This window comes from Stigmatopora argus, chromosome 1, assembly GCF_051989625.1.
Source record: "Stigmatopora argus isolate UIUO_Sarg chromosome 1, RoL_Sarg_1.0, whole genome shotgun sequence".
In the NCBI taxonomy this organism is placed as follows: Eukaryota; Metazoa; Chordata; class Actinopteri; order Syngnathiformes; family Syngnathidae; genus Stigmatopora; species Stigmatopora argus.
Window position 1 is genome coordinate 28,759,189 of NC_135387.1, and position 26,696 is coordinate 28,785,884.

Consider the following 26,696-nt stretch of genomic DNA (forward strand, 5'->3'; position numbering starts at 1 on the left):
GCATATTTTTGGGTTGCGGGTTGAAACTGGAGTACCCAGAGAAAACCCACACAAGCCTTGGGGAGAACATGCAAATTCCATACTGTTCAGACCAACCGGGGATCGAACCCACGACCCCAGAACTGCGAGCCCGGCCCATGCCAACCACTTCACCACCGTTATTCAACATTTGCACAATTAATTAATCTCAACCCTATTAGATTCCCCGATAGGGTCAAACGTCATACCATGGTTAATAAAGATAATTGAAATATAATATAAAATGAAGGAAATCTAATGTTTTTTCAACTAGAATCAATGGTAAACTACAAAGACTGCTGTAGACTCGTGAGATTGAGGTTTCCTCTTCCTCTTCCTCTTCTCATCACATTAAGCCGCTGTGCCCAAGCTGTCCTTCCAGAACTATAATTGAAAGCCGGGAGAAAGGCAAATGTTGCTTTAATCTCATTTGCAGGGGAACAATGGGCCTGGGACTATGCAAAATTCATAAAAGTGCCTTTAATGCAGTCGAATTTAATGAGGTAATTTGCGACAGAGTGAGGTGGTGTCCTGCTGATTGTCAAGGCACACACATCAGTGCGTACGCACATCAGTGTTAACACAGCCACTCTTCCATATCTGCTGCGGATTAACAATAATACTCCTACATTTGGAATAATATGATTTAGCACGTTAGCAGCTTTAATGAGAAACTTGTTTTTGTGGGTTTTTTTTCGAAGATGTATTTTGAAATCTCATGCAACAAATGGAATTCACATTCGGTATTCAAACTTGGATTTTTACTGGAAAGGACAAAGGGGAAGGGGACAGGGCAAGTCGGCCACCCGGATTTGTATTCTCGGGGTATACGTACAAGGAAAGGTCACTGACTGATTCATTAAAGTTTAATCGTGGATTTGATTCTGCCTTCTCATAATTATTTAAATTAAAGACACTACTCTGCCAATTGGAGTATGAACATGTCTGATAGGTTTATTATTAATACACTAATCAAAACAGGGAGACATCTTTAACATACACTGGCTACAACTTGCAAGGAGAATCACTCCCGACTCGCCTTCGTCCAAGAGGATTCTGTAGAAACGGCATCCTTCTCTGTCCATTTAGTTGCGCCATACTCAAAACATTTAATGTAATCTGATTCAAACAATTGCATAAGCTAACCGAATAACACCATTAAGGTCAAAAAACAACTGCTCATATTAGATCGGAACCAAAACAACTGCGTAAGAATTTGCACGAATAAGCAAAACAATTTCTTTATAAGGTAAACGGAGCGACCGTATTTTTAAAACACTAATGCGAGTATTTTCAAAGCAATTCAAGAGTCCCTTGTAGATCTTCAAATACAGAAATAGCACTCGTTACTGACACTGCGGCTAAAAATTCGACGCGCCATATAGTCGTGAAAATACGGTAATTGATTATTTGTCTGTTTGTTGTTATTTGTGCAATCTGTGGTGAATTATTCCCCTTTTTTAATTATTGCAATTCGCCTTATTACGCGATAAAAATATATATTTATATATTTAACCTTATAGGGCGCACTTAAAAGTCTAAAATTTTCTCCAAAGTGGCCGGGGTGCTCAATCAGTCGGTGCAGTACATTCAAGATTCTGTAGATGTCGCTGTATGGCGATGATAGCTTGACTACGTCATACTGCAAGAGTTTATTATTATATAGCTATTATATTGAACTCTAGTCCAGTTTCAAAGCATACTTCTCACAGTTTTTCAACGACTGCAACAACAATTTTAATATTAACTATGAGGTATTATGTTGTAGGTACATTTGGGGAAAACCCTGAGGAACTGCAACAGATTGACTTTGTAGTGAAGCAATACAATAAACGATTAGGGTATGTGTGTGTGTAATCTAGCTATCAGTTGTCATGGTCACAAATTCTTCAATCCTTAAATTGGGTTCAAATTCAGGTTAGGTGTTCTCTACAGACTTCTACGGCACAATCCCACACAGGAACTACTTTACAGCGGCGGTGCTGCTTTGCTTTCCTGTACAGAAGCCAATAAGAGTTTAACTGTGCTGTCACTCAACTGTGGCCAGCTGGAGGGAGGGCTACAAGTGAACATTGACTGGGTGAGAACACAACAAAAGAAGGAGGAGATTAAAACCAGACGGATGGATGAGACCTGGCCAGTATGGAGAAGCATGGGAATGAAGAAGGTGAAAAGGGGAAGCAAACGTGGATGTGGGGGAAGGAGATAGACTTGTATACAGTCATATCTACTTACGAAATTAATTGGTTCCAGAACTTTTTTCGTAACGTGAAAATTTCGTAAGTGGAGGTGTACTTTATATGTAAATTCTTGAATTCGTTCCGCAGTCCTCACACAACTACCAACTAAACCTTTTCAAATTGGATAAAGTGTCCCAATTTTGTATGAAAGATGTGAGGAAACACACAAAAATGAGAGAAAGTTATAAGGAAATGATTTATTAAGGTCTTAGAATAAATAAAGCATGTGAAAATGTGCCCTGCACCGAAGAAATAGTTGTTATGGGAGACGTAATACCCGTGGTTGTCTGCCAGATGGCGGCAAGGGCCTGTTCTCCAAGGGCCGTAAGTCGTCCACTTTGTAGTACTACATTTTAAATTTTTACATGTGCCCCGTGTGTGTGTGTGTGTGTGAAAATATGTGCCGGTTTGCATTTGTACGGTTTTTAATCGCTTAATACGGGGAATTGCAATCATTAATAAGGGGAGCATTTAATCGAGGTGGTATGAAAGAGAGAATCTTGAAATATGGATATTGGTTGTTGTGAGACAGCCAATTGAATTTAATGCTGTTTTTGTCATTATAGGAGATAGAATGAGAGCCCAGTAGAGGGTAGGGATGTTCTAAAGCAAAGGTGTCAGACTCGGGTTGGTTCGCGGGCCGCTTTAATGTCAACTTGATTTCACGTGGGCTGGACCATTTTATATATAGTATTTAGATTTTTTTAAATAAATTGATTAAAAGGACTGGATTAAAAGCCCTGAATATTCTGTTTTTTATAGATCTAAAACAATGTTTATTTTAGCTTTTTTATATATTTTTTTTAGATTTTACAAAATAATTTTTGAACAAAAAACACAGAAAAATTGATTAAAAAATTACAATTATTGATTTAAAAGGGGTAAAACAGGAAACCTAATATACCTCTATACATCTATACTCTTTATTTTAATTTGATCCTAAAACAGAAAGTCGGCACTCATCATTTACTTTCCCGGGCCACACAAAATGATGCGGCGGGCCAGATTTGGCCCCCGGGCCGCCACTTTGACACGTGATTTAAAGTGAGGATCAATGCATCCGTGACAATATTTCCAAAATAAAATTACAGATAAGGAAATGCATTTACTTTTGAGCGGATTTCGTATCTTGGATCTTTTTTGTATCTTGAATCACTCATTTGCATAGAAAAAAATTCATAACCTGAAAATTTTCATACCTATATGCATTCGTAAGTAGAGGTATGACTGTACTAGCATTGAGTTTGTGATGGCAATTTTGTTCGTCTAATAGCCAGGCTTTAAGATGATTGGCCAAGAGCTTCAGAGGCGGGAGTTAACGTATGCTAATTGGTATTGAGTTCCAGGTATGAAGAAAAAAAGTGCTTTGGCTAATTTAGCACTTTTTTTGAAGGGAACTACACATTCACCTCTAGAGCCAGCCCTTGTTAATGTGTTGGATTTTTTGGTACAAAATCTTGCAGTGGAGGAGAAGCTATGTGATGGAAAATTTTGTGTTTTTTTAATGTCTGACTGTCGTAGTGCGTTTTTGGTTGTCAGTCCAATACTTTCCTAGCTTGCTTATAAAGGGTTTCAATTAGCATTTTGTGCTTTGTGTTACAGTTCTAGTTCGAACTTTCAAATGTTGACAATGGAGGGTCGGAATTCATTCATCATTCATGTCGTCCAAATTTCCAAGTTTGATTAAAATATGAGACGTATTTATTGAAACCAATTAGGCTTCCTGATCCCCAAGATTTAAGATTTAATCCTTGCATCTAGCGATTGCGGCAAGGCTCTATTAACTCCAGGATGAGGTGACATTAGCTTGACCGAAGTTAGCTTTCTGGCTCATCCTTGGGTTTAATGATACTCACACTTTTCCAAACGTGTAATCTGTGCTTGCATACTGTATATGTGTGTGTGTGTGTGTGTGTGTGTGTGTGTGTGTTTTGGTGCATGATGCGCAATCAGCTGGAGTTACACTAGGGAGCAGCTGAGCTGTAATTGAAACCCTGAGTGGTAAATTGATATCGCACAAGTCGGTGTCATGTCGTTTTAGCAAATGAGGCTTTTATTGGGTGTAATGCCTGCCATTTTTTTTATCCTATTACAATATTTACTTAAATTGATCACCATTGTCAAGATGTAAATGACAAAATTACAAATCTCTGACACAGATGATAACATTGTTAATAATTAAAAACACATTTCAGCGGCATTCCCATGGGTGCTTCAAAGGCTTCCCAAGATATCACATTTGAAATAAATGACTTAAAGAGGCGCTCATGTACTTTTCCATTATTGAAAATTGTTTCATGAATAAGAGATTGAAATGGGAAAGTTTGTTATCTGTGTCGTTTTATTTGATTGGAATTGATTTTGCAAGTAGGTTTTGAAATTGGTCTTATTTGTCATAAACTGCAACATCTTGCCCTTTCTAATAATGCAATCATACATTCATTTTCGGAAACGCTTCTTCTCAAAAGGGTCGCGGGGGTGCTGGAGCCTATCCTAGCTGATTTCGGGCTCCAGGTGGGGCCAGCCAGTTGCAGGGTACAATGGGGCAAACAACCAATCACTCATAGCTAGCGGCAATTTACAGTGTTCAACCAGCTAGCTTAGCATGCATCTTTTTGGGGGTGCGGGAGGAAACCGGAGCACCCGGAGAAAACCCAATCAAGCCCGGGGAGAACATGCAAACTCCACACAGTGACGACCGACATGTGATCGAACCCTCGACCCCAGAACTGTGAGGCCGACGCCTTAACCACTTGTCCACTGTGCCTCCATGATACAATAATAGTGTATTTTAAACAAACAGACCCATTCTTACATTGCTTTTTGGCTATAAATGCTATATATACGTTGATGACTGACATGGGATCGAACCCAGAACTGTGAGGTCGACTCCTTAACCACTTGTCCACTGTGCCTCAATGATCCAATAATAGTGTATTTTCACCAAACAGACCCATTCTTACCTTGCTTCATGGCTATAAATACTATATATACGTTGACGACCGACATGTGATCGAACCCTCAACCCCAGACCTGTTAGTCCGACGCCTTAACCGCTTGTCCACTGTGCCTCAATGATACAATAATAGTGTATTTTAAACAAACAGACCCTTTCTTACGTTGCTTCATGGCTATAAATACTATATATACGTTGACGACCGACATGTGATCGAACCCTCGACTCAAGAACTGTGAGGCCGACACCTTAACCAGTTGTCCACTGTGCCTCAATCATACAATAATAGTGTATTTTAAACAAACAGACCCATTCTTACATTGCTTTTTGGCTATAAATGCTATATATACGTTGACGACCGACATGGGATCGAACCCAGAACTGTGAGGTCGACTCCTTAACCACTTGTCCACTGTGCCTCAATGATCCAATAATAGTGTATTTTCACCAAACAGACCCATTCTTACCTTGCTTCATGGCTATAAATACTATATATACGTTGACGACCGACATGTGATCGAACCCTCAACCCCAGACCTGTTAGTCCGACGCCTTAACCGCTTGTCCACTGTGCCTCAATGATACAATAATAGTGTATTTTAAACAAACAGACCCTTTCTTACGTTGCTTCATGGCTATAAATACTATATATACGTTGACGAACGACATGTGATCGAACCCTCGACTCAAGAACTGTGAGGCCGACGCCTTAACCACTTGTCCACTGTGCCTAAATGACACAATAATAGTGTATTTCAAGGTTGTCAGACTCGGGTTGGTTCGCGGGCCGTGTTAACGTCAACTTGATTTCACGTGGGCCGGACCATTTTAGATATAATATTTAGATTTTTTTTAATAAATGGATTAAAAGAACTGCATTAAAAGCCCTGAATATTCAGTTTTTTATAGATCTAAAACAATATTTATTTTAGCATTTTTAAAATATATTTTTAGATTTTAGAAAATGATTTTTGAACTAAAAACTGAAAAAAATGATTACAAAATTACAGTTATTGATTTAAAAAGGGGAAAATCAGGAAATTTAAAATACATCTATACTCTTCGTTTTAATTTGATCCTAAAACAGAAAGTCGGCACTCATCATTTACTTTCCCGGGCCACACAAAATGACTCGGCGGGCCAGATTTGGCCCCCGGGCCGCCTCTTTGACACATGTGCCTTAACCACTTGCCCACTGTGCCTCAATGACACAATAATAGTGTATTTTAAACAAACAGACCCATTCTTAATTTGCTTTTTGACTATAAATACTATATAACCGTTGATGTGCAATACCCCGCCCGTTCTGGGAGCAGAAGAAGAGTCCCGGGTTGTTCCAGACACCTCTTTTCGATTTAACTGACTCCGCTCTTGATCTGGCCCCCCGATATGAAGTGACGCTAATGGAGCGTTCCATAATCTGCTCCATCCATCAGTAATAAGCTATGCTATCAATCCGGAGCAGTTGAGGGAAAGTGATGGGAAAGGCAGGGTGGGGCTGATGGGAGCACCTCAAGTCATTTTCCCTGCTCACCATTCCTCATAAAGATTGCCAATAACCATTGGCTTGAGTGTAATCTTTGCTGTGATGAGACGGCTCATAGCCAGCCTTGATCCTTCTGACTCTGCCGCCACCGCCGCCGCTGCTGATGATGTCATTTCCTCAAATAGGCCTTTTGTCTTTAAGTGGATGTGTGGGTTTTGGGAGTTGGAGGTCATTGCTCTGATCTCATCTGACTCTCAGTACGCCGATTGAATCCAGAGAACCGAGTGTGATACAAGCGATCTTCAAAGATGGGCTAGCTTAGTGTCCTGTGTGTGTGGGTGTGTGTGTTTGTTTTTGTTCAGGAGCTTTCCGAGGCTTCCGGGTTTTTGGTATTAACGAGCATCCTTTTTGCGGGAAATGTTAGCGGTGTGTGCCAGCCATAGCATTTCAGTAAGAGCAATACAGTTCATTCTAGGGCTGTCGGTCCTCACGGTACTCGGACGTTTCGTCGAAAGACGTTTGGTCCCCGGACGTTTGGTCGACCGGACATTTGGTAGATCGGATGTTTGGTCGCCGGGTTGTTACTGTTGAAACCAGCTCTCAAAATTATAATCATGAGAGAGAGAGAGTGAGTTTAATATCTAATATCAACAGAAAACTTTCTGTCATAATTTGACAGCTAGCGAACCTGGCGACCAAACGTCCGGTTGACCAAACGTCCGGTTGACCAAACGTCCGGTCGACCAAACGTCCGGTCGACCAAACGTCCGGTCGACCAAACGTCCGGTCGACCAAACGTCCGGTCGACCAAACGTCCGGTCGACCAAACGTCCGGTCGACCAAACGTCCGGTCGACCAAACGTCCGGTCGACCAAACGTCCGGTCGACCAAACGTCTTTCGACGAAATGTCTGGTCACGGGTCCTCACCCTATAGAAGACGTGTCAAAGTGGCGGCCCGGGGACCAAATCTGGCCCGCCGCATCATTTTGTGTGGCTCGGGAAAGTAAATCAGGAGTGCCGACTTTCTGTTTTAGGATCAAATTGAAATGAAGATTATAGATGTATATTAAATTTCCTGATTTTCCCCCTTTTAAATCAATAATTGTCATTTTTTTAATCATTTTTTTCTGTGTTTTTAGTTCAAAAATCATTTTGTAAAATCTAAAAATATATTTAAAAAAAAAAGCTAAAATAAACATTGTTTTAGATCTATAAAAAACTGAATATTCAGGGCTTTTAATCCAGTTCTTTTAATCCATTTATTTAAAAAAATCTAAATATGATATCTTAAATGGTCCGGCCCACGTGAAATCAAGTTGACGTTAAAGCGGCCCGCGAACCGACCCAAGTCTGACACCCCTGCTATAGAATTTGCATGTGCTCCCTGGGCTTGTGTGGGTTTTCTCTGGGTACTCTGGTTTCCATCCACATCCCAAAAAACGCATGCTAGTCTAGCTGGTTGAATACTTTAAATTTAACGTGATTAGTTTCTGGCCAATTCAAGGGGTCCCCTGCCTGGTGCCTGAAGTCATTTGAGATCGACTCCAGCACTCCCTGCGACCCTTGTGAGGATGATCGGTTCGGAAGATGAATGAATGAATAATACAGTGGTCCCTCTACTTACAAATGATGCTACATACGAAATATTCAGGTTACAAAAAGCATTTTGTTTCAATATTCAAAAAGGCTTAAAAACGTGCCAGATAGTCTTTACTCTAATCATGACATCATGGTTTCCACCGGGCCTGGCCATTTCTTCTTCATCCTGATTTTGCCCTCCTCACCCTGTCTCGACATTGATTCACTTAACTTCTTGATGCACATTCTTTATCACCATCTTGTCCAAGAAAAGTGGAGAAAAGGTAGAGGGCAAAGTAAGAAAAACAAAAGGATAATGGAGAGATTAAAGTGAATTGGTGTCTCCCTTTGCCTGGCACTCCACATTCTATGGGGCCCACCCACAGTAATACACACCCACATTCCTTCAAAGCTTACCCTAGAAATTAACGCGGGTGTTTCATACCTAATTAACCATGGCCATTGAGCATTTTTGTAGCCCCAAAAACAACTCCAATAGTTGAAATGTCTCATCGCACAAAATAGTAAATATAATATAATAAAATATAATTTAGATGCCGCAATGTTTTGGGATGCCATATTTGTTATCGCAAAGAGAAATTGATGCCATTTAAAGTAGAATAGTGCTACACAGATTTAATTTTCTTTGTCATTTTGACATTTAAATTGAAAAGTCAAAACTTTCGCTAAAGTTGCATGAAAATGGTGGATTCATATCTGGCAACCTCGGGGCATTGCAGCCCTTATTAATGATTGCAATTCCCCTTATTAAGCGATAAAAACAAAAGAAACTTACAAATCAATGTGGCACATATTTACTCACATAGGGCGCACTTAAAAGTCAAAATTTTTCTACAAAGTGGACGGGGTTCGCAATCAGTATGCACTAAATTCAAGATTCTGTAAATGTCGCTGTATGACGCTGACAGCTTGACTGTCTGGGTACATTGCTTGCTGACACGCTATACTTATATGACATTTTCGTCTGCTACCAGTGACCAAGACGATCCGCATTAAAGCCGAAATGGGTCAAGCCAGATCGTTTTTACTAAAATGTACTTTAAAAAATCAAAAAAATGTATAAAATACAGGAAAATTGTATAAGTTGCCAGGTATGTGGTTTCATCCTGTAATTTCCTCCTTTCCTTCACTAAGATGATCCGCATTAAAGCTGAAATGGGTCAAACCAGATCGTTTTTACTAAAATGTACTTTAAAAAAATCAAAAAACGTATAAAATACAGGAAAATCGTAGAAGTTGCCATGTATGTGGATTCATCCTGTAATTTCCTCCTTTCCTTCACTAAGACGATCCACATTAAAGCCGAAATGGGTCAAACCAGATCGGTTTTATTATATTGTACTCTAAAAAAAAATTAAAAAGCTATAAAATACAGGAAAATCATATAAGTTGCCAGGTATGTTGTTTCATCCTGTAATTTCCTCCTTTCCTTCACCAAGACAATCCGCATTAAAGCCGAAATGGGTCAAACCAGATCGGCTTTACTAATTTGTACTTCAAAAAAAAAATCAAAAAACGTATAAAATATAGGAAAATCGTATAAGTTGCCAGGTATTTGGTTTCATCCTGTAATTTCCTCCTTCCCTTCACTCAGTCAACTCTGTATTGTGTTCACATGTCAACGATTTTAGTTGCCGTAGTGTCTAGTTATAGGAAAACATCATGTTGACGCTAAAACAGTTTTGCTATTCTCGGATTTATGGCGCTTTTATTGTGTTTGAGGCCTATTAGTGGGGTTGAGAAGGCATTTAATCGCACTGAAAGCGAGTGACTGTGGACATTTTGCTGCAGAGCTGCCCATGGAATGGGCAGCAACCAATAAAAAGCTGTCAAAAATGAGCAATGGTGTGTACTTATTTCACACAAGTGCGCCGCATCTGGCATTTGTGCACACCTCACAATGAAAGCAGGAACACTTTGCTCTATCTCATTTAAAGAGCAAATATTCACTCCTTTATCTGGAATGTATCTTTTAATTCCAGATGTTTGCCTCCATTAAGCTCCTATTCTCATTTTTCATGGGTGCAGATTAGGAAATTAAACCACAACTAACCACTGTGATTTATTTTATTGAACGGGGGAAAAAATACTGATTTGAAATGCTAAAGAAGCCAAATTTTCATTCGATTCTTAACACCAAAACTCATAAATAGTTTGTTAAAGGAAGCAAAATTATTTGTTTTCCGCGTTCTGACACCAGTGTATTAGCATTGAACCGTGTATTTCAACACTGAGGCGAACATGCTAACCACCCGTCCACAATGCCGCTGACAACAATCAGCCTGGAAATTCTCCCAAAAATCAATAGGAAATGACCCAAAATAGACAGGAAGTGACCTGAAAGTACCCCAAATTTAGAGGAAGTGACCTGAAAGTACCCCAAATTTAGAGGAAGTGACCTGAAAGTACCCCAAATTTAGAGGAAGTGACCTGAAAGTACCCAAAATTTACAGAAAGTGACCTGAAAGTACCCAAAAATTACCAGACGTGACCTGAAAGTACCCAAAAATTACCAGAAGTGACCTGAAAGTACCCACAGTTTACAGAAAGTGACCCGAAAGTACCCCAAATTTACAGAAAGTGACCCAAAAGTACCCCAAATTTACAGAAAGTGACCCGAAAGTACCCAGAATTTACAAGAAGTGACCTGAAAGTACCCCAAATTTAGAGGACGTGACCTGAAAGTACCCCAAATTGACAGAAAGTGACCTCAAAGTACCCAAAATTGACAGAAAGTGACCCGAAAATACCCAAAAATGACCAGAAGTGACCCGAAAGTACCCCAAATTTACAGGAAGTGACCTAAAAGCACCCACAATTTACAGGAAGTGACCTGAAAGTACCCAAAATTTACCGAAAGTGACCTGAAAGCACCCCAAATTTGCAGGAAATGACCTGAAAGTACCCAAAATGTACACTATGTACACAAATGTACAAGGTTAAGTAGTCTAACCATAAATATCATTATACTGTAGCCCTAATGGCAAACATTTAATGGCATCCCATCATGCCCAGTTGTGCAGTTTAGAGTTCACCATTATCTGCAGTAATGTTGCAGGGAATAAAAAAAACAAGGGAATAAACTATTGCAGATGGCCACAGTATAAACCAAAGTAAATTTCCACTGAAATAAAGATTTTATGTTGCGTCGAAACAAACACGTCTCCTAAGGTTCGCCATGAATTTGTTCCATTGTATTTTTTTTTATCGTTAAAGGTTGAGCAAAAAAATTAGTCGACGCCATGTCTGGTTAATACTCTAGAAAATATTGTTGTGGGTAGTGTCTCTAGGATCATAAAACTTTACGGCAGGGTCGGAAATGATTCTGGCTGTTAGTGTATTTACTAAAGCTCAAGTGGAAACTTCAGTGCGTTGGAAGCCTGTGGATATTTTTCGGAATGCTACGAAATAAACAATGGAATTGCAGTGTGCTAAATTTTTATGTGATTATAGCAATTATAAGTAAGCTCTGAAAGTATTGGACAGAAAAACCAAAAACGCACAACCACTGTCAGATATTAAAAAAAACACAAACGCCATAACTTGGACAATACTGTTAAAAATGCAGATGTCACCTTATTTGACAAAATCTTCCAACACAAAGCCCCTCCTCCACTGCATTGCTGTGCAGCGAGTGCAACCGCAAAAAAACAACATATCACAGTAGTAGAGACGAGTCACATAATGAACATTTGAGCGCAGTTTTATCTAAAACACTTGACATTTAGTTGACATTTCTGTCCGTCATTCTATTTATCCAGTAACCCAAATTTAACGGTATGAAAAGCATTGACGTCCTTAAATATTGTATTGGACAGAAAACCACAAATGCCTGAAATGGGACAATATTGTTAAATATGCAGATGCAACCTTAGTTTACAAAATCTTCCAACACATAGCTCCTCCTCCACTGCAAGATTTTGTGCAAAAATATTCCAACACATCAATTAGGGCTGGCTCTAGAGGTGACTGTGTAGTTCCCTTCAGGAAGAATGCATTTAGCCGTGCTTCACATACAAAAAAAACACAGACAAATGCCTGAAATTAGACAATACTGTTAAATATGCAGATGCAACCTTAGTTTACAAAATCTTCAATCACTTAGCTACTCCTCCACTGCAAGATTTTGTACAAAAATATTCCAACATATTAACAAGGGCTGGCTCTAGAGGTGACTGTGTACTTCCCTTCAAAAAGAGTGCCTTTAGCCCCACATACCTGAAAGTCTATACCAATTGGCATACATGAACTCCCGTCTCTGAACCTATTGGCCAATCATTTTAAAGCCTCCTCCACTGCAAGATTTTGTACCAAAAAATCCAACACATCAACAAGGGCTGGCTCTAGAGGTGACTGTGTAGTTCCCTTCAAAAAACTGCGCATTTACCCGTGCCAAAATTGCGATCATAAGGCTGTTTAAAACTGTGCTACTTGTGTGTGTTTGTCTGTGTCCTCATTTACTTTCAACCTTTTGGTTTTTATTAGGAGATTTAAGTAATACTTGGAGAAAAGTTGTAAAAATTATGCGATTAAAAACATGACATGCCTTATTTTTAATAGGGCAATGTGAAAAATTAGATTTTTGAATCATTTTGGAGGTTTATTTGATTCCTGCTGATAAAACTTTGATGAGAACGACTATTGCTAATATAGGCAACATAGTTTTTAATGAAAATATTTTCTAATGGGCGTCCCTTGACATTTTTTCAATGCAAAAAGTGTGCCGCACCTCAAAAAAGGTTGGAAAAACTGATGTATGAACTGTGTGTCTTGGAGAAGATGATTCCAACATGTCCGCATTTTTGACAATGGACCACGTTCTTCAATTTGTATGATAACTCTCCCACGGAAAAGCATCTTTGTTTTTTTGGAAAGAAGAGGACAATGAGCCCCCGTGGTGTGTTTAAAGTTTAATTCCTGTGTGTGTTGGCAGCAAATGTTGAGTCAAAGCGCATTTCACCACAGGCCACAAAATCTCTTCTTGTCCTTTCTCCAGCCTTCCTTTGACTTTTTTCCTCATCGTATTCTCTTTGTTCTTCCCAGCATTTTTCTCTCACAATAATCCATTCTCCATTTTTCATCATTTTTCCCACAGCAGTTTTACGACGACTTTCCAGCCAACACCTTGCCGTCAGTTTCATACACTCCACACACTCGGAAAAATGGGGTTCACTTGAGTTTGAGTTGTATTTGTTGCGCTATTAAAAAAAGTGTCTTTTGAAAAATGGGTGTTTAACAAATTAGGGAAGGTGAAGAAATGCAATCACTCGTCTATTAGGATCCGACAGCCGTTTCTGGCCACCATAAAAAAATCCAACTCTCTACGTTGCACGGTTTGGACAAACGTAGCGAGAGAATCTTAACAAACACGCACTCACACACCCATAAATCACTTTTCATAAAGACTATAGATAAGGGACAGCAAATATTAATGAACATATTCATATTCATGTTAAGTAAAGATGTAAGATTGTAGCCGAGGGTTAATTTCCAGCTTTAGTCCCTTGTCTAGGTTAACGATGACACACATACACCCAAAAACAAAGATGCTTTTTCGTGGGAAGAGTTATCATACAAATTGAAGAACGTGGTCCATTGTCAAAAATGCGGACATGTTGGAATCATCTTCTCCAAGACACACAGTTCATACATCAGTTTTTCCCAACCTTTTTTGAGGTGCGGCACATTTTTTGCATTGAAAAAAATTCAAGGGACACCCATTAGAAAATATTTTCATTAAAAACTGTCACCTATTTTAACAATAGTCATTCTCATCAAAGTTTTATCAACAGGAATCAAATAAACCTCCAAAATGATTCAAAAATCTAATTTTTCACATTGCCCTAATAAAAATAAGTCATGTCATGTTTTTAATCGCATAATATTTACGACTTTTCTCCAAATATTACTTAAATCTCCTAATAAAAACCAAAAGGTTGAAGGTAAACGAGGACACAGACAAACACACATAAGTAGCACAGTTTTAGACAGCGTTGTGATGGCAATTTTGTTCGTCCAACAGCCAGGCTTTAAAATGATTGGCCAATGGGTTCAGAGACGGGAGTTCATGTATGCCAATTGGTATAGACTTTCAGGTATGTGGGGCTAAAGCCACTCTTTCTAAAGGGAACTACACAGTCACCTCTAGAGCCAGCCCTTGTTGATGTGTTGGGATATTTTTGTTCAAAATCTTGCAGTGGAGGAGGAGCTATGTGTCGGAAGATTTTGTAAACTAAGGTGGCATCTACATATTTAACAATATTGTCCCATTTCAGGCATCTGTGTGTTTTTTTTGTATGTGAGGCATGGCTAAATGGACTCTTTCTGAAGGGAACTACACAGTCACCTCTAGAGCCAGCCCTAATTGATGTGTTGGAATATTTTTGCACAAAATCTTGCAGTGGAGGAGGAGCTAAGTGATTGAAGATTTTGTAAACTAAGGTTGCATCTGCATATTTAACAGTATTGTCCAATTTCAGGCATCTGTGTGTGTTTTTTGTATGTGAGGCACGGCTAAATGCACTCTTTCTGAAGGGAACTACACAGTCACCTCTAGAGCCAGCCCTAATTGATGTGTTGGAATATTTTTGTACAAAATCTTGCAGTGGAGGAGGAGCTATGTATTAGAAGATTTTGTAAACTAAGGTGGCATCTACATATTTAACAATATTGTCCAATTTCAGGCATTTGTGGCATTTCTGTCCAATACAATATTTAAGGACGTCAATGCTTTTCATGCCATAAAATTTGGATTCATGGATAAATAGAATGACGGACAGAAATGTCAACCAAATGTAAAGTGTTTTAAATGAAACTGCGCTCAAACATTCATTCTGTGACTCGTCTCGACTACTGTGAGATGTTGTTTTTTGCGGTTGCACTCGCTGCACAGCAATGACACCACCAAGGGAGTTTGTTATTGTCTTTCACCGTATGGCTGTTTAAATGGCAATTTGAAGCTCGGCTGACTCTATAATTAGCTGTGAGCTCCCAGAGGATAGGAGTATAAAAAAGAAAAAAAAGCAGTCTTATCATATCCCCCTTGTAATTACATATCCACAGTAGGATGGCAGACTGCACAGACAAAGTGTAAATGCCTCGGCATCGACGTGTCGTGCCTTCGTTCTTTCGCCGCCACCTGTAACTCCGGAGACAAATGTTGCCGATAAATGACAGCACAGCAGAAAAAGAAAGTCCGGAATATGAGTTGGCTAATTTGTTCTCCCTCTGCGACCCATCCCACACTGCTGACATGGAGCTCCAATAAAGCAGCAGACTGATGTTAAGAGGGAAACGGTGCGTGTTCGAGGGTGTGAGAGGTCATAAATCTAGCTGCCCACTCTTTTTACAACCAGCACAGCAGAATGTTGAGAATGAGCTGCTTTCGAAGAGAAGGTCTTATTGCTCCTCACAATGGCGACCTTTCTTCAATTCGCATTGTTTTGCTACTGTGAAGTATCGCGACGTATCGGCAAACGAATTATTTTGAGCTTATTTTGCCTTGGCACTTTATGGAAACAATTAAGATTATCATTTATTTTCCCGAACTTATCTTAACAAGGGTCCCTGAGGTGCTGGAGCCTAGCCTAGACCGCTATGGGCTCACCCTGAATTGGTGGCGGGCCAATCACAAGGAAGAATTAGACTAACAGCCAATCACTCATAGCCAGGGGCAATTCAGCATCCAATTAGCCTAGCATGCATGTTTTTGCGATGTGAGAGGAAACCAGAGTACACGATCGATTGGTCGCCGGTCTTTTGGTCACCAATCTTTTGGTCGCCCGGAAGGTAAGTGATAATTACCATTTAAATTGTTGCTCAAATTCCCTAAATACAAACTGCGAATTACTATTTAGTCATACTTAATGCCCTATTAATTATTAGGCTTAAGAAAAGCTCCAAATTTCCCGGACTTTTATTGTTTTTTGTTGGAGAACTTGTTAAGACCCTGACTAACGTAGCTTCTTAAAGGGACAACGCATGTACATACAAACTCTTCTACACTCACACGTCGGCTCAGTGAAACTGCTCATGGCCATTGTTGGCTTTTATTGATGCGTAGACCGTGTTGTTTTACCTTGTTTTGTCGCCGGTCTTTTGGTCGCCGGTCTTTTGGTCACCCGTTGTCGCGGTCCGGGCGACCAAAACACCGGCGACGAATCGACCGCACAGGGGAAACCAGAGTACCTGGAGAAAATCTATGCAGGCACGGAGAGGACATTCAAACTCTACACAGTGAGCACCACCTTTTTGGACGGCAACACGCTCGTAACATAACAAACAAATTGAAATGAACTTGGATTACGATGCAGACACACTCAAAAAGAAGTTTAATCTAACCTCTCACTAAAGTTAATTCTAATTTTGTTTTACATTTTTATACCTATCTTCTCCCAGGTTGGCTCTATTGGCCCCGCCTCCACCCTGACTTTCAGATGCAACCTTTCAAGGGTTGTTTGCTTTTGTCTTCCCTTCAAAATATTCCCAAAAATGATGCACACAAATGCCGACACAATAGGATAACGCACGACCACTTGCCAACGAGAAGTAGCATATACTCCTCTCGTATTAGCGAACAAGCTCCGCCATTCGCACTAACTAACGGGGAAAAAACACTGAAAAAATGCAACGCTCCGCTCAGTGCTCGTAGAGACATTTCACGAGGGAGTTGTGAACAGAAAGACAGTGGCCATGATGTTCTTATGAGCAGCCTCCCACGTCTGCTCGTATATCAAAATTTGTCTCGTATCTCAAGATAAATATCCGCTCAAAATTTTACTCCTATCTCTAATTGCTTGTATGTTGGGGCACTCACGTGTGCGGTCGATTGGTCGCCGGTCTTTTGGTCGCCCGTTGTCGCGGTCGAGGCGACCAAAAGACCGGCGACAAAACAAGGTAAAACAACACGGTTTACGCATCAATAAAAGCCACAACGTACATGCGTTGTCCCTTTAAGAAGCTACGTCAGTCAGGTTCTTAGCTAGTTCTCCAACAAAAAACAATAAAAGTCCAGGAAATTTGGAGCTTTTCTTTAGCCTAATAATTACTAGGGCATTAAGTATGACTAAATAATAATTCGCAGTTTGTATTTAGGGAATTTGACCAACGATTTAAATGGTAATCATCAATAACCTTCCGGGCGACCAAAAGACCGGTGACCAATCGACCGTGTACCGGGCACTCATATGTCGAGGTACCACTGTTCAAAAAAATATTTGCGATTAAGAGGCTCAACGGGATTTGTACTAATTTTAATGTACAAAAATGATCTTGATTAATTTTGGCAGCCCAGTTGGAAGAAATAAAAAATAATGTGCATAGAGCTCTCTTCAACCTGTGGCCTCCCATGCAGTGCCGCCTATTCGTCCGTTGGCATCTGCAGCCGAGAATGAACAACAGTGGCAACCCGCCAGAGACGTAGAACGAAAGGCAGATCCATTCATCATTCAGTCAACAAACGCTCAAACCCTTAGCCGTGCCAACACATTGTTTTCCCGATCCGGGGTCATTTGGGTCAGGTCGTGATCATTGCGAAGCGGCGCATCTTTATTAATGGCGCGTCCTCTACTGGAACGGCGCCTTTGTTTACCGGCACACACATTAATTACAAAGTCAACACTCGAGGTCCTGACAGCACTTTATCAACAGCCTCGTACGTTAAAAGTGGCATCGTCGTCATCGTATATCCGCGGCGTCGAAAATATCCCGTCTTTTCCTTTTAAATGGTCTCCGGTCGCCTCGTTGACAGCTGTCCGCTAGCCCTCCAGGGCCTCACCTTTCTACTCTTGACAAATTGAATTCGTTTAGTTGTACTCACACCGCTCACTGCAGGGCAAAGGAAGGAAAACACACACACACACGGAAAATCCGCGGTGTACACAGCCGGTGAGTTCTGGTTGGCTGCTCATGGGTGGGTCGAGGAGTGAAAGGAAGGGGGGGGAAATAGGAAGAGCGATTCGGAGAGATGACAATTTTCTTCCAATGGTTCTCCCTCATCACACTTCTGTCAGGATAAAGCCATTACGGAGGTACTTGGAAAACAATCGCTCGGGGCTTTGGGTAGATTTTGGTGCAGGTATGCATCAGGTCAGTCACTCCGCGTCAACCTTGAATTTTTCAACTTTTCATGTTTTTTTTCAGTGCGAATGGCGGAGCGATCGCTAATACGAGAGGAGTATACTAGTTCTCGTTGGCAAGTGGTCGTGCGTTATTCTATTGTGAGGACATTTGTGTGCATCATTTTGGGAATATTTTGAAGGGAAGACAAAAGCAAACAACCCTCGATAGGTTGCATCTGAAAGTCAGGGTGGAGGCGGGGCAAATAGAGCCAACCCGGGAGAAGAAAGGTATCAAAATGTCAAACAAAATTAAAATTAGGGTTAGTGTAAGATTAGATCAAGGGTGTCAGACTCGGGTTGGTTTGCGGGCCGCTTTAACGTCAACTTGATTTCACGTGGGCCATTTTAGATATAATATTTAGATTTTTTTATATAAATGGATTAAAAGAACTGGATTAAAAACCCTGAATATTCAGTTTTTTATAGATCTAAAAAAATGTTTATTTTAGCTTTTTTTATATATTTTTTTAGATTTTACAAAATGATTTTTGAACCAAAAACACAGAAAAAAATGATTAAAAAATTACAATTATTGATTTAAAAGGGGGAAAATCAGGAAATTTAATATACATCTATATTCTTCATTTAAATTTGATCCTAAAACAGAGAGTCGGCACTCAGGATTTACTTTCCTGGGCCACACAAAATGATGTGGTGGGCCAGATTTGGCCCCCGGGCCGCCACTTTGACACATGTGGGTTAGATTAAATTTATTTTTGAGTGTCCGCACTGTAATCCAAGTTCATTTAAATGTGTTTGTTTTGTTACGAGCGTGTTGCAGTGCAAAAATTATCCCTCCTCTCTCTCCTAACCCTAACCCGGACTCCGTATAATTTTAATAATATTAAACACATTTTAGTACTATTAAACCAGTAGTTATTTGTTACGTTGTTAATAGATGGCGAATTCGATCAAATAAAAAATGTTTTTCCAATCCAATATCCTGTTTTGGGTATTTTTTTCAGAGGGTTGGAACAAATTAATTTATTTTTAGTTCATTTCTATGGGGAACGTTCATTTGTGTTATGAGTAAATCGACGTACGAGCTCAGTCTCGGAACGCATTAAGCTCGTATCTCGAGGTACCGCTGTATACACACAGAGATGTTTCTGAGCCTAGCTTTCTAGCTAACTTCCCCACGATTACATGACATTTTGCAAGAACTCTGTGGATGTCATTAGACACGGCACCCTCACACCGCAGGATCTGCCTCGGAGAAGAATAAAATAGAGCTGTTGTTTTTTGCGCACAGTCTGCCCTCGTTGTCTCTCACTATTGCACTGCGGGGGTGGTATGGGAGACCCTTAAGAAAAAAATGACATCATTAGATTCTGTCTTAAACATCGTAACGTTCCACTTGATTTCCATGCAAATTTACCCTCGTCAGGATTGGATTGTGTACATGCAGTATATTGCTTTCTCACTTGATTAAGGGAGTTGTTATGCAATTGGGATCTGGTTTTATAGTCCCCAAATCACCTCTACTCGGGTGTAAACGAATAAAAGGTCTCGATTGCTAATTGACTCAAATCTAGCTCAAGGGTCAACAATGTGGAAACCATGGGAAACAAAGTGACCCCAAGAACCAAATGCGTGGGGGTCTGCTAACAAAATGCTGGAATAATGAAGGCTCATTAAAAACTAAGTTGGTAACCCCTAATTATTGGTTTGTAGTTGAAGACTGAGGGCGCTTAAGTGCTGCAATATGACACTTGCATTGTTTCATAGCTGTCAACTAGTACGTTTTTCCCGTATTTTATCCTTTTTTTCAGTGGCGGGCCGTCAGGGCCTTCAAGGCCTTCTCTGCTGGCCTAAGAAATATCTGAATCATATATTATATTTTGTCCATCAATACTGATTAAATAAATCTAAATGGTCTGTTCGCTTCCTTTCATTGCTTTCCCCCCTGGGTGGACTGCTTCCAGATGTGTGTTTTCATATTGAAGCATTTAACCAATCACATTTCAGCCATTATTCGTTGCCAGGGTCAGAAATCTGCCTCAAGGCCTTCACAATCAGTTCTGCAGGCTCTGTTGCATTAAACAAGCGTCGATAAGACTGTTGCTTTTACCAATCAGATTTCGAGTTGGCAACACCACAATGCATTGTCGCAGGCGTAGGGATACGTCATCACTTTCACCAAGCTAGTGATTAGCCAGAGCTACCAAAGTGTATCTGTAGCGAGCTGCACAAGCAAATATATTGTTGTGTTGATTTAAAGCCATTTTCAAGACGGACTATGCCAGAAATATGACAGGACAGGCTCGACTTTCATCATTAGCTTCGATGGCGATAGAAAAGAAGGAATAAAGAAAGGAGGATGGATATTCTGTACAGTTAAAAATGATTTTGGGTGAGTAAAATATGGCTATATTCCTAAATAATATTTCAATTGTGGGCCCGGTTCTGATATCTGAAAAGCTCCAGTGTTTGTATTGAATCACTAAATGCTGCTAGGAAGTGGATTTTACCCCATGTTAGAGCATTTTTTGCCGTTTCGCGTATGGACGTATCGACGTTCATCGCTGTCTTTTTCCCGGGGAAATGATACTCCGGGCCCGGTTCTGATGTCTAAAAAGCTCCAGTATTTGTATTTAATCAAAAAATGCTGTTTTCGGCTGGAATTTACCCCATTTTCGGGCAATGTTTGCCGGTACGCCATTGACATTCATTGCTGTCTTTTCCCGGGAAAATCACCCCCCTGGCCCGGTTGTAATGTCTGAAAAGCTCAAGTATTTGTATTTAATCATTAAATGCTGCTAGGACGTGGATTTTACCCTTTGAAGGCGCTACGAGAAAATGCACGGACCGTCACTGCTTTTTTTTGATCATTTGAAATTTTGTTCGGCATATAACAACTTTTGTACTGGAATTTTTAAGTAATAAGTACGTTTTTTTGTAAAACCGATCTTGTTTTACCCATTTCGGCTCTAATCCGGATCGTCTCGGTCACTGGTAGCAGACGAAAACGTCATTGTCGACTGCTAATGTTGTCAGGTTAGCCTTTTTACTATATAAATATAGCGTGTCAGCAAGCAATGTACCCAGACAGTCAAGCTGTCAACGTCATACAGCGAAATCTACGGAATCTTGAATTTAGTGCATACTGATTGGCCAACCCGTCCAAATGTGAATCAACTATAAAAGAAAACCACAGAATGACACTGGGAACCAGTAGGTAAAACTGGAAACTGGAAAATTTGTGAATTGAGTGGTCAATAATATTTTCGCTTTTTTTTCAAAATATTTTTTGACTGTAAATGACAAATAATACCACATCAATGCATTGGGATGATAAGTTGTCATAGGACAGCTGTTTGTCCGTCACATTTTTGACGGGTAATACTTGCGAGGCCGTTTGCGTGTGGGTGAATGTGTGTTCATGTGTGTGTCACCGGAGGCTATCTTCCTGTTGAGAGAGTGGCGGTGCGGCAAAGGGACAATGATTAATTTCACTACAAGTCACCTGTGTGTGTGTGTGCGGGGGTAGTAGACATGTAGTCAGCAGGTGTGCTGTGATACTTTGGCTGCCCTACACTCAGGGTTACGCACACCCACGCACACACACACACAAAGACAGCCAAATGTTCATTCGCAGATTTCTGTCTTTTTTTTGCTCTGGATTGCATATTTGTAAACATTTATTTAAATTTAATTGACTCGAATGCTTTTATTGTCATTATACAACTATGAAATTTAAAGGTCCTGGGTTCAAAATCAGGTTGCTCCACCTGTGTGGAGTTTAAATGTTCTTCACGGGCCTGTGTGGGTTTTCTCTTGGTACTCTGGTTTCCTCCCACATTCCAAAGACTACTACTACTACCACCACTACTACTACTACCACCACCACTACTACTACCACCACCACTACTACTACCACCACCACTACTACTACCACCACCACTACTACTACTACTACTACCACCACCACCACTACTACTACTACCACCACTACTACTACTACCACCACTACTACTACTACCACCACTACTACTACTACCACCACTACTACTACTACCACCACTACTACTACTACCACCACTACTACTACTACCACCACTACTACTACTACCACCACTACTACTACCACCACCACCACTACTACTACCACCACTACTACTACTACCACCACTACTACTCCTACCACCACTACTACTCCTACCATCACTACTACTACTACTCCTACCACCACTACTACTATTCCTACCACCACTACTACTATTCCTACCACCACTACTACTATTCCTACCACCACTACTACTACTCCTACCACCACTACTACTACTACCACCACCACTACTACTACTACCACCACCACTACTTCTACTACCACCACCACTACTTCTACTACCACCACCACTACTTCTACTACCACCACCACTACTTCTACTACCACCACCACTACTACTACCACCACCACCACCACTACTACTACTACCACCACCACCACCACTACTACTACCACCACCACCACCACCACCACTACTACCACTACTACCACCACCACCACCACCACCACTACTACTACCACCTCCACCACCACCACTACTACTACCACCATCACCACTACTACTACCACCATCACCACTACTACTACTACCACCACCACCACTAATACTACCACCACTACTACTGCGTTTTATACTCCGGTGCCCCTTATATCTGAAATACATTTTGAAATAGGCCATTAATTGAAGGTGCGCCTTACAGTGCGGAAAATGCTAGTAGTAGCAATTATAGTGGGGTCTCTCATTGTCACCCAAAGAGTCTTGCTTAAGAAAGAAGTGCATGAAACAAATAACAAAGTTACAAACTAAATGAAATATGAAAAGTAAAAAGTTGGATGGAAATGGATGCAGACGGGGAGGAGAAAGCCCGGGGCTTTTGGAAAATGGAGGCTCACCTGTGACACTCTCCCGCCCTTGTGTGCCAGCTGACCTGCATCCACCGCCAACTGCCCTCTGCCCCGAGCTGTAGGCCAACTTGCCCGATCCGAGTTCCACATCACTTTGCACTTTTCATTTTTGCAAATATTTATAGCAATCACACTTTGTTTCCAGAATAAGAACTTTCTACTCACTGTGTACATTGCATAGTGCTATTGAGACAAAAATGCCACGGGACTCAGACCTTTCACTCTCTAATACAGTTGTGGTCAAAAGTTTACATACACTTGTGAAGAACACTAGCTATCTTGAGTTTCCAGTTATTTCTACAACTCTGATTTTCTCTGATAGAGTGATTGGAACAGATACTTCTTTGTCACAAAAAAACATGCACTTTATACTTCCAAACAATTGTTTGCACTGTTGCTCTTGGGACATGCAGCTACTTTGAAATGGCTCCAAGTGACTTTCCTGACTTGTTCAAGTCAACGATTCGCTTTTTCAGATCCATGTTGAGCTCCTTTGACTTTCCCATTGTAGCGTTTGTGGGCGTTTGCATCCAATGAGCCCTATTTAAATGGCCTCAGAGAAGTCACCAGCTGTAGTCACTCATAATCACTCACAAGAAGTTAAGAGACCATGCTATGAAGCTCATTTCACTGACACAACTTTCTAAGTCACTAAAATCGCTAATTCGTGTTGATGTATGTATATTTTTCACCCAGCAGATTCGATCACTGTTTCTGTTAACCCATAATAGTCATAAAAGAACCAAACTTCATGAATGTTTTTTGTGACAAAGAAGTATCTGTTCCAATCACTCTATCAGAGAAAAATCAGAGTTGTAAAAATAACTGGAAACTCAAGAGAGCCATGACATTATGTTCTTCACAAGTGTATGTAAACTTTTGACCACAACTGTATGTTTTCACTGTAATAGTAGTTCAAAAAAAAATAAACAAACATGCGGCCTGTGATTAGCGCTTTGGCCTCACAGTTCTGGAGTCGGGGTTCGATCTCATGTGGGTCCTTAACTGTCTGAAGTTTGTATGTTCTCCGGGTACTCACCCCCCCAAAAAACATGCATACTAGGCTAGCTAGTTGAACAATACAAATTGCCCATAGCTACCTGTGATTGGTTGTTTGTCTCTTTGTGCCCTGTGATTGGCAGGGTGCCGATTCAGGGTGTCTGTCCTTAGCTGGGATAGAATCCAGCACCCCACGCGACCCTTAAATAAATGGAAAAAAAAATTCAGATCAACCTTAAACCAGTGGATATTTTGAATCTTCCAGTCTTTAAAAGTCAATTCAACTTCTGCAACTGTTTCACGCTGATTGGAAAGTGTTTGATTCCATTTTGTTGCCCACCGAGAGCACAAAATACATGACAGTTTGCTTTGTAATGTAAAATTTCAAGATTTTGGAAGGGGGTGGATAAAAGAGCCCAGTGAGAACCCTCCCAAAGCAGATTTATCCCTGCACTTGCCTTTTATGCAAAGTGGATTTCTTCTCTTAAGGAACAAGATCACCTGCTGTGCTAACAAGCCAAAAGTTATTTTTAAAAGAAAATAATCATGATAATGAAAAGGCAGCAGTTAAAATCCAGTATTTTGCTATGTGTCTTGCATATTTCTGAATATGGATTTAGATGAGATAGTTTTGAATAGGCGGCATGGTGGTCGAGTGGTTGGCTTGGCGGACTCGCAGTTCTGGGATCGAGGGTTTGATTCCAGTATGGAGTTAGTATCAGAAATTTAGGTATATTGGGCAAGGGGCAACAATTACCTCAATATTTCTACTAATTACTTCATCATAGGTAATTTAACCGCCCAAACGTTATTGCTGTAAAATGAATGGAAATTACAAGTTTTATACGCATTGGGCGGGTTTTCAAATACTTACTGATGGGTGAATATTTAACATGCAGTTGTCGTTTTTTCTGTAGAAACTGTAGAAATGACATTGTTTGTTTTTGACTTCTAGATCCTCGTCAACTCGGTTTCCCAGCCTCCTTTGCTGTACGAAAACGTCGTGGTAAACAACGGCAGTCCTATCCTGAAGGATTTGCTCTTCAGCCCAGATCACCAATACTTGTACACGCTCACTGATAAACAGGTAAACACACAATTTCAACTAAACAACAGCACGAGAAGATTCATCCGAATTTTTTTTAATAATTTGAAATTCATTACACCAAAGTTTCTGGAACATTTATTTTATTGAAGAGTTAGTGTCGATGTTAAATCATGATTATTCCATGACATTCACACAGTGGCGGGCCGTCAGGGCCTTCAAGGCCTTCTCTGCTGGCCTAAGAAATATCTGAATCATATATTATATTTTGTCCATCAATACTTATGAAATAATTCCAAATTGTCTGTTAGCTTCCTTTCATTGCTTTCCCCCCTGATTGCACTGCTTCCAGATGTGTGTTTTCATATTGAAGCATTTAACCAATCACATTTCGGCCATTATTTGTTGCCAGGGTCAGAAATCTGCCTCAAGGCCTTCACAATCGTTTCTGCAGGCTCTGCTGCATTAAACAAGTGTCGATAAGACTGTTGCTTTAAACAATCAGATTTGGAGTTGGCAACACCACAATGCCTTGTCGCAGGAGTAGGGAAACGTCATTGCCTTCTCGCAGGCGTAGGGATACGTCATCGCTTTCACCAACTATGATTGGCTAGTGATTAGTCAGAACTACCACAAGAACAAAAAAATGTTGAAAGTTTTCAGGTTTTGGCCATTTTATCTTACCATAACCGTTAATTTCGAAACGCAATGTTACTTTCAAAATAAGTTTTGCATTTTGCACTTTCTCAAAACGTTCAATTTTTTTTTAAGTTAAGTAGCATGCATAAGAAATAGCTGATTTTGTATTTCTTTGCGAGAATTAACTTGTGAAAATAGGAAACTATTTGAAAAACATTAAAACATTAGATAATATTTAGCTTTCATTTTGTATGTGTTGCTGGTCAACACCACTAGAAAAAAGGGTCCCAAAACCTAAAAATTCTCTTTACCAGCTACAAAATATGATTTTTCTCATTTGGCATCTCTGCAGCATTATCATATGAGCAAATAACCATTCAATATGAATCATACACAGTGGTCAGAACAACATGGCAAACTGGCTTAGAGACACCAAAACATTGTCCACCATCCCTTTATATTCCATTTCAATGTTAACTATCATTAGTGATCATTAATAGACCCATATTTTTACATCCCTGACACGTGAATGTGGGGCCAGTGTATTAACACACAATGGAGCGAGCATATTAAGATCATTATCATCACTGCGTAGCACATCAATGTGTTAAGTATGACCCTTTACCTGGTGCTACTTTGTATCCCCCCTTCTCATTCTTTACCTGCAAGACTCTTATCTC

At 40.2% G+C, this 26,696-nt stretch overlaps 1 protein-coding gene across 2 annotated transcripts in view; it reads left to right on the forward strand.

Annotated features, from left to right (window-relative positions):
- The window catches only part of LOC144085564 (plexin-A1-like), a 242,470-nt gene that overhangs the window by 101,061 nt on the left and 114,713 nt on the right, over positions 1-26,696 (forward strand). For both annotated transcript variants that reach the window (XM_077614962.1, XM_077614972.1), the window contains exon 5: positions 25,288-25,419. In XM_077614962.1, the coding sequence (XP_077471088.1) occupies positions 25,288-25,419 (132 nt within the window). The remainder of the gene's footprint in view (positions 1-25,287; positions 25,420-26,696) is intronic.